This window comes from Kogia breviceps, chromosome 1, assembly GCF_026419965.1.
Source record: "Kogia breviceps isolate mKogBre1 chromosome 1, mKogBre1 haplotype 1, whole genome shotgun sequence".
Taxonomy (NCBI): domain Eukaryota; kingdom Metazoa; phylum Chordata; class Mammalia; order Artiodactyla; family Physeteridae; genus Kogia; species Kogia breviceps.
In genome coordinates this window covers 152,439,726-152,449,146 of record NC_081310.1, presented here as the reverse complement: position 1 = coordinate 152,449,146, position 9,421 = coordinate 152,439,726, and the positions used below count along the sequence as shown (strand labels likewise).

At 52.4% G+C, this 9,421-nt stretch overlaps 1 protein-coding gene across 1 annotated transcript in view; it reads right to left on the bottom strand.

Moving 5' to 3' along the window:
- JUN (Jun proto-oncogene, AP-1 transcription factor subunit) overlaps positions 1-881 on the bottom strand; it is a 1,776-nt gene extending 895 nt beyond the window's left edge. Inside the window, exon 1 of the mRNA XM_059054023.2 lies at positions 1-881. This exon is cut by the window's left edge and continues 895 nt beyond it. Coding sequence (XP_058910006.1) covers positions 1-880 — 880 coding nt within the window. The 5' untranslated portion in view covers position 881.
- Between the last annotated feature and the right edge of the window lie 8,540 nt (positions 882-9,421).

The window sequence follows — 9,421 nt, the reverse complement described above, 5'->3', positions numbered from 1 at the left end:
TCACTTTTTCCTCCAGCCGGGCGATTCTCTCCAGCTTCCTTTTCCGGCACTTGGAGGCAGCGATGCGGTTCCTCATGCGCTTCCTCTCCGCCTTGATCCGCTCCTGGGACTCCATGTCGATGGGGGACAGGGGCGGCGTTTCCCCGGGCATCTCGGGGACCGTCTGCGGCTCCTCCTTCAGGGCCTGCAGCCGCGGGTGCTGCACAGGGATCTGCTGGGGCAGGTGGTGCGGCGGCGGCGGCGGCGGCGGCGGCTGCTGCTGAGGCTGCGCGGGAAAGGCCAGGCCGGCCGCGCCGTAGGAGGGCGCCCCGCCGCCACCGCCGCCGCCGCTCAGCGCGCCCGGGTTGAAGTTGCTGAGGTTGGCGTAGACCGGCGGCTCGCTGTGCAGGCTGGCGCCGAAGCCGCCGCCGCCGCCGCCGCCGCCGCCCGCCACCGAGGCCACGGCCGAAGCCACCAGGCCCGCCCCGCTAACCGGCTGCGCCGCCGACGTGACGCTGGGCAGCGTGTTCTGGCTGTGCAGTTCGGCCAGGGCGCGCACGAAGCCCTCGGCGAAGCCCTCCTGCTCGTCCGTCACGTTTTTGGGACACAGGAACTGGGTAGGGGTCGGCGTGGTGGTGATGTGCCCGTTGCTGGACTGGATTATCAGGCGCTCCAGCTCGGGCGACGCCAGCTTGAGCAGCCCCACGTCGGGCGAGGTGAGAAGGTCGGAGTTCTTGGCCCGGAGGTGCGGCTTCAGGCTGCCCACGGGGTCGGCCAGGTTCAGGGTCATGCTCTGCTTCAGGATCTTGGGGTTACTGTAGCCGTAGGCGCCGCTCTCGGACTGGAGGAACGAGGCGTTGAGGGCATCGTCGTAGAAGGTCGTTTCCATCTTTGCAGTCATAGAACAGTCTGACACTTCACGTGGGGTTAGTTTGGGCTGCGCGCAGAAGTTTCGGGGCCGCAACAGCGCGCTGGCAAGCGGGGGACACCCGCGCCTCCCCGGGCCTTGAGCAAGGAAAGTTTCTGGAAGAGCGCGCGCCCCCGCCGGCTGGCCTCCCCCGGCGCCCTCCTCACCAGCTCGCTCCGGGGGATCGCAGGGTTAAGACGCCGCCCGCGCTCTTACTTGTCCACTCGTGCACGCCGCCCGGCTTTGAAAAGTCGCGGTCACTCCCGGAGCTCTCTCGGGCCCAGCGGTTCCTCGGAGCCCGCGGACGAACTCGCTTCCCGGCGGCAGCAGGTAGCGCGGACCCCGCGGTGGCCGGCCGGCGGCGGGTCTCCGCCGCCCCGACTCCGAAGACTGTCCCCTCCTCCGCTGCGAGGGGGAGGGGGCGCCCGGCAGCCGCGGATCGCGCTCGCCCAAGTTCAACAACCGGTTCGAGCAAAGCGGAGCGCACGTCCTCCTCTCTCCGCCGCCTCCTTTTTTCTACCGCCGCCGCGGCAGCTTCCTTTGCAAAGGAAAGCTTTACAAAAGTTCGCTTCGGGACCCGGCGGCCACTTGTCTCCTGTCCTCCTGGCCGGGAAACTTCTTGCCGCTGCAGCCGCTCTCCGGACTTCCCCGGGCGGACAGTGGCCGCTCTCCACGCTGTCAGCAGCGCTAGCGCAGCTGGGCTCTCTCCGCCTGGGGGCGGCTGGAGAAGGGGCTCTCCCGGCGCTCCCCAGAACACCAGCCCGGGAGCCACAAGCACTAGCTCCAGGCCGTTGGAGAGAAAATGTAAAAGGAAATAAGATTTGCAGTCCTTCCCAGCTGACTGTGCCTGTCTGCCTGTCTGCCTGCCTGCGTCCTTGTACCTCCACTCCCGCCTCGCAGCTTCAGCCACACTCAGTGCAACTCTGAGCCCTTATCCAGCCCGAGCTCAACACTTATCTGCTACCAGTCAACCCCTAAAAATAGCTCATGATGTCACCCCAAGGCCTTCCCATTGGCTCGCGTAGCTCTCAGGAGGGCGGGCCCACCCGTCGCCATGGAGACTCCACCCTAGAAGATTCTTCTCTGGACCCGCGGAGGCTCACGGGATGAGGTAATGCTCCGTTGCCCTCCTACAGTTGGGCCCTTCTTTCTCCTCCTCCCCCCCGCCTCCCCCTCCACGCGACTTGAGCCCCTGTCTTCCTTCTCCCCTCCCCGGCGCGTCTTTCCCGGCCCGCCCGGTGCATTGTGGGCTGACGTCTTGGAGTTTGACTGCCTAGTGAAGGTGGCTGCCGCGAGGCGGGCGGACTCGGGCGCTCGTAGCCTCTGAAGGAAGCGGGCTGAAGTTCAGGGCTCGGGGCGGGAAGGCAGGGGATGCGGGACCCAGAAGGCGGGCGAACCGGGCCAGGTGTCTGGGGCCGAGGCGGGTGGCATCTCCCCACTTCAGGGATCGATGTCATTTCGCCGCCGCGAGGGGCAGGCCGGCTGAGCGCCCGGGGCCCGCCCCCCCGCACTTCCGGGGGGGGCGGGAGCACCGCCCTTAAGGTGGCTCTGTTAAGTCCCCTGTGGGGACGAGTGAAAGTGGGCTTTTAAGTTTAGGGGCGGTTCCTGAAAGTCGGCCCCCCACGTTGAGAACGCTCTGAAGTTTGTCTCCTGGTCAAGTTCAAGAGCGACTGTCCGGCTGCGCCTGGAAACCGAGTGATTTGCATTGCTTGAAACCTGGTGTTCAGCTAAGTCCCCGCCGCACCCCACCTCACCCTCCCGACCGTGGGAGAAAGGGTGCGGGGATTCACAGCTTTGCCTCCGAGAGGAGGTTTCTTCCAGGAGGTGGAATTAGCGGGCAGCTCGGTGCCTAGTTGGGAACGAGCGTTTAGGGAATCCGAAACTAGGGGAACCCGGGTGATCGTCTACTCCCCGCCCCCGCACGAGATGCATAGGCACACCACACATCCCACGTACACACGAACACACACGCACACACCCCCCACTCCTCCCGCCCTGGTTTGCTTCCGGGAAAACTAGTCCGAGAGCAGCAGACACTTGCCAAAAGTCACACAGCGAGTCAGGAGTAGAATCAAGATTTAAAATTTTTCCGCTCCCGGCCGGCCGGTGGGCCCATATCCTGCGTAGCCTCTAGGAAGCGCTAGACCCCTGTAAGTGGTTCCTTTTCTGTGGTTGTTATTTTATCCTCCCCCAACCTCTCACCCCTTAGGGACAAAAGTGTATGGTGGGAAGGATAGCGAAGTCGGGAATCGTGGGTTCTCTCGTGGCCAGCGCTGCTACGTTGTGAAGTGAGCAAATCAGAGAACTTCTCTGAGCTTCAGTTCCCTCAACTGCAGGTGGGGCTGGTGAGACCCACCTTACTGGGCTGAGTTAGCGTAGAGTCATCGCCTCCAGGGCTAGGAGGTGGTCGCCAACAGCCCCCTTCCCTGCCCTTCTTCGGAGTTTCCCAGAGCGTCGATGGAATGCCAGGATGTACGAGTGTGACTTGGCAGGACCAGGTGGACTGATGCTGTGAGGAGCAGTGAGGCAGGAGGGTGAGGGAGGAAAGGGTCAGAAGTCAGCTCCTTCGAGGGTTTTCTCCAGGACTGGGGCTTGAAGTTGGACCTGCAGCAGCTTATGTTCCTATGTTCTAATTCTGGCTTTTCAGCTTCTGAACTTGGGGGAATTCAGCCTTGGGTTCATAACCTAGAGCTTTAAGGTATTTGTGGCTTTGAGAGTTCAGATCCAACAGCCCAGCAGCAGCTGGCGTCAGGGAAATCTTGACAGCTTTACTTTACTCCAGCACTTGCCTCTCATTGCCTTGTGCAGCAGGGGAAAACAGTAGCTACTGTGAGCCAGGCACTGAACTGGGTAGGGGTAAGGATACAGTGATGACACAAGCCAGTTACTTTCCTCAAGGAGGGAACATTCTCCTCTATATTGTTGCCCTGGATCGTTTTCTTCTGTAATCAGGGAGCTGGTCTTTTAAAAATAATTTGAATGATAACAGTAATAAGAATGAATGTCATGTATTAAACACCTACTATCAGCCAGGCATTCACCAGAGCAATTTATATATACTCTTTCTCCCTACAACTGTCTTGGGCTACATATATTATTATCTGGATTTAGTATATGAGGAACTAGGCCCAGAGAGGTTAAGCATCCTGCTCAGGTCACACAGGCAGCTGGAAGTAGACTTCAGGTGTGTGTTACATTCCCTTTTTATGTCTTCTTTGCTGAGGGAGACTCTTGTAAAGTATTGGTTGTCTGCAGAGGATATGGCCCTTAGATGGTGGGATGGAAGAAATTGTCTTGCCCGATTCTCTGTAGCTCCTTTCAAAGCCTCCTTTCAGAGCTCCTGTATTTAGAAACTTCAAAACTTAGGACTTTATATAAATATATATCTTTTGCCTAAGGGTTCTGTGTGTTCCACTCTGCCTTATGTGGTTTAGTAGGCTGATTTTCTCCTTATGTTGAGAAATAGCATATTTCATCCAAAAAATAACAGATCTTTTCATGTTAACGCCCTTGCTTGGAAGCCTTCATTGGCTTTCCCTCACAACCAGGAGAGGGTTCGGATGCCTTTGCGTGGGAGAGGGGGCCTTTCACAACCTAGCTTCTGCTGTCCAGCCCCATCCTTCACTCCTAGTATCAGGAAAGGCTGGGCTATGCTGCCTTAACAAACAGCGCTACCATTTCAGTGGCTTACCGCAGGGAAGTTTATTTCTTGCTCATGCCACGTCCGCACTGTGGGTCTGCAGGGGAGTTCCATGCACCATGGATTGGGCTGAAGAAGGCTTCATCTTGATGCGTGCTTCTCCTTACAGTCTCGGCTGGGTAGACGGAAGGCGGCAAATCATTCAGCGGCTCTCAGAGCATCCACCTGGAAGTGACACACTGTACTCCTGCTCATGCACCCTTGGCCGGAGCAAGTTACGTATCCAGGCCTAACTTTAAAGCTCTGTAACCCTGCCAAGTGTCTCGAAGGGAGAGAGCCAGGAATATTTGGGAAACAACACTAATGACTCGAACAGTCTCCCTTTCTGTTCACCAAATGTTTGGCTTACTGTCCTCCCACAGGCAGAATTCCACTCTCTCCTCAAGGGGGACGACCCTAAAGACCCACCTAGTCACGGTATATCAAGCTCACTTTCCAGAGGGTGGGTGATGCGTAGTAGACTCTATATCAGCTCCAGATGTGGTTCTTCATCCAAAGGCAAGATATCTGCCCGGCATATATTCTCCGCAAGTAGCAGTGGGACAGAGATGGGATGACTGCAATGGACACACTGATCGGAAAGTGGAGGACTGGGACACCACAGTGGACATTAATCCAGAGCAGACATGTTGGGGACCCCCCTACCCAACACCCTGATTAGACAGTGGATTCTGCTCCCTAAGTGTAGCTGCCCTAGCCATTGTTTTCTGTGACCCCTGGCCTTGACCTCTGAGAGAGTCTTCCTTCCTTCCAAAGCAGGCATAGGAAATAGGTTTTCAAACCAGCTTTTAACAATAGGGGCGGTGTTGGGGGAACAGAGTGATATTAAGTCTCAAATACAGTCTCCTTTAATCCAGGCTGATGTTCTTTTGGCAGTGCAACTCTCCCAAAAATGTAGGTTTCTTATCTATTTGATTCCAGGCGTTCCATGTGTCAATAGCCACAGCCAATTCTTTTCTAGCCATGCCTCCATGGTTTGCCATGTTTCTTTGCTTTCTTGCTCTCCTGCCTGCTAATATCTCTCTCATTCATCTCATTTTCATATTCTGTCTCTCTCTGTTTCTTTGTCTTGCTGTCTCTCTGTCTATCTCTCTCCTGACTTGGCTTTGAGTGCTTTGCGCTTATTGGGCTTACGTGGGAGAGTCATACTTTTCCTCCCATTTCCTCCCTTTTCCCTTTTCTCTAATTGAAAGCTTATGCTCGGTAACATCTTAATTTATCCAGAGGTTTTAACAATAGGTTTGAGGCCATACCTTTCACTTGAGCCATACTTCAGGGCTGATTTGTGTGTGTGTGTGTGTGTGTGTGTGTGGTACGTGGGCCTCTCACTGTTGTGGGCTCTCCCGTTGCGGAGCACAGCCTCCGGACGCACAGGCTCAGCGGCCATGGCTCACGGGGCTAGCTGCTTCACGGCATGTGGGATCTTCCCGGACTGGGGCACGAGCCCATGTCCTCTGCATCGGCGGGTGGACTCTCAACCACTGCGCCACCAGGGAAGCCCCAGGGCTGATTTTAACTAGCTGTTTCTTGCTGAAAATCTTCCTTAATTTTACTAGTTGAGATTGAGAAACAATAGCCTTCTCTAACCCTCCATAACTCCGAATTTATAGATTGTCCCTAGTCTCTTTCATTCCTGCTTTCAAACTGGCCAGATCTTCTCTGAGCGCATCTCTTTTTTTAAAAAAAATAATTTATTTATTTTATTTATTTTTGGCTGTATTGGGTCTTTGTTGCTGGGTGCGGGCTTTCTCTAGTTGTGGAGAGCGGGGGCTACTCTTCGTTGTGGTGCATGGGCTTCTCATTGCTGTAGCTTCTCTTGTTGCAGAGCATGGGCTCTAGGCGCGCGGGCTTCAGTAGCTGTGGCACACGGGCTCAGTAGTTGTGGCTCACGAGCTCTAGAGCACAGGCTCAGTAGTGGTGGCGCACGGGCTTAGTTACTCCACGGCATGTGGGATCTTCCCGGACCGGGGCTCGAACCCGTGTCCCCTGCATTGGCAGGTGGATTCTCAACCACTGCGCCACCAGGGAAGCCCTCATCTCTTTTTTGTAATAAGTTTCTAAATGCATCCAACAGCCATCAACACCTGCTACTAATAATTTGTTTTACAATCTCTTGCCTTAGTTCATTAGGTTCATGATATGTCTTCTAAATTATCACAGTGATATGTTCACCAAATAGATCACCATCCTTTTACCTTCTGATAACAGTGTTCTTAGTTACTGCCCTCTAAAGAAATGTTTACTTTGATTATTGTTGTTATTACATTACCCTGTGTCTAGGTGCCAGTTTTTATATCCGTCAGGATAAGCTAGATTTGCCACCAGAACAATCCTAATATCTCAGTGGCTTAATAAAAAACCTTTACTTCTTGCTTATACTACATATTCAAGGTCAGAGGGTCTTTTCTCAATATACTCACTCAAAGCCAGAGTCTGAAGAAGGTTTCATCTTGAAATATGTGTGCTTCTACAATCATCACAATCACCTTGACAGGGAAAAGAAAACATGGTGAATTCATACTGGCTTTTTTTAAAAAAATAAATTTATTTATTTTATTATTTTAGGCTGCATTGGGTCTTTGTTGCTGCACATGGGCTTTTCTCTGGTTGTGGTGAGCGGGGGCCAATCTTCGTTGTGGTGCACGGGCTTCTCATTGCGGTGGCTTCTCTTGTTGTGGAGCACGGGCTCTAGGCACGTGGGCTTCAGCAGTTGTGGCACGTGGGCTTAGTAGTTGTGGCTCGCGGGCTCAAGAGTGCAGGCTCAGTAGTTGTGGCGCACGGGCTTAGTTGCTCTGCGGCATGTGGGATCTTCCCGGACCAGGGCTCGAACCCATGTCCCCTGCACTGGCAGGCAGATTCTTAACCACTGCGCCACCAGGGAGGCCCCTGCACTGGCTTTAAAAGCTTCCTTCAAGAAATGACATGTTACTTATGTTTACATAGTATTGATCAAAAACTAGTCATATGACCATGTCTTACTTAAAAGGTGCAGGAAAGTGCAATCCTACTATGCACTTGGAAGTTAAGAGCTGAAAATACACACCGCTGTATAGGCCAGGTTATGCTCTGGTAGCGATCCAAAAATCTTACTAAATGACAACCATGGAATTATTTCTCACTCATGCTGCATGCCCATTACGGGTTGGTTGTGTCTCTGCTTCAGACACATCATCTTTGCTCTGGGAACTTTTCTGAAACATTGCTGATTGCCATGGCAGACAGCAAAGAACATGGTGCTTAAAGCTTGTTCTGAAAGCAGTTCACGTGGCCAAGCCTGTTGTCAGTGGGGAGCGGCAGCAAGTATTTGCAAATAGTAATACAGTCTACCACACCCTACACTACACATTCCTCCCATTCCTCTGAGTCTCAGCTACCCTAAACATTTTCCATACCTCTGACATTTTCCTGGTTTTCCATTTATTTTCATCCTTAATCAAAATGCCCCCTGGCAAACTCCTACTCACCCTTCAAGACCCTACTCAAATAATTGCTCCCTCTGAAGCTTGCTGTTACCCCATCTCTCACCCTCAAGTAGTTATTATCCTCTTTGGCTCCCATCACACTGGGTACAGACCCGAAGCTGAGAATGTACATCACGTGTTCTTGTAAATGTCTTCTTACACCCTGACTCCAAATCCAGGAACTGTGTCTTACTCATCTTTATATTTCCAATGCTTAATGCAGTGCCTGGCACATGGAAGGATAGAAGGTACTCAATAAATGCTTATTGATGAGTTTCTTAAAAATAGTCTTTTCTATAGCAGAATTAAGAGTGTGTTTTAATAGTCGAATAGCAACAGTAACTTGTTTTAATACATAAAACTTCTCACAAATTCCCCTGCTGAACCTTCCCTAAGCACATTCCTATTGGACTTGGGATAAAACCCAAATTCTTTACTTTGCCTATAAGATCTCACATGACCTGGGTTATCCTACCTCACCAGCCTGAAATCACTAGTACTTCTCTTCTCACTATTCTGCAGCCACACTGGCTATGATTGTATCAGTCAGGATAGCCTAGGTTATGTTCCAGTAAAAAAGCAACTCCAGATCTCAGTGACTTAAGACAAAAAAGTTTTATTTCTAGCTTCTGCTCCATATCCATCAAAAGTTGTCAGGCAGTCTGATCACTTTGACTTCCCCTGGGATCCAGTCTGACGGAGTACGCACTTTCAGGAACATTGCAGACCTCATGGTAAAGGGAAAGGGAGCTTTGAAGGGCTCTAGCCAGGCAATTAGGCACATTTGCGGGAGAATGTCACATGTCACTTCTTACAATTCATTGGCTAAAACTAGTCTAATGGCCCCACCCAGCCAGAAGTTGACCAGGAAATGCCATCCTATTTGTTTGGAAGGCAGAGAGCTGCAAATCTTTGGCGACAAGTCCTAAGGACTCCCACACTGGACTTCTTCAGTTCCTTAAACAAGACAGACTGTTTCTTGCCTAAGAACCCTTATATGAGCCCTCCTACCTCTTCCCTGTTCCTTGGTCAATTTTTATTTCTTTAGAGGTTAGCTTAAATGACACTTAAAGAGGCTTTCTTTTATATTACACCCCCGTACCCACCCCCATCTAAATTAGGTTCCTCTCATGCCTTTTCATAAGTCTCTGTGTTTTTTCTTTATAGCAGTTGGGATTTCCGGAGGGTGAAAAATCACACCCTCTTTCATTCCCTTCTGAGTTCAGAACCAGCTGAAAGTTAGATACAGGAATCAGATGAACGTGGATTGCATGCCCACTCGATAGCTGATTTAGGCTAGATTGGAGGGCATGGCAGACATGAGGCCACAATGGGTTTCCTCTTGTTTCACCCTGAATTAAACTTACCCACGGG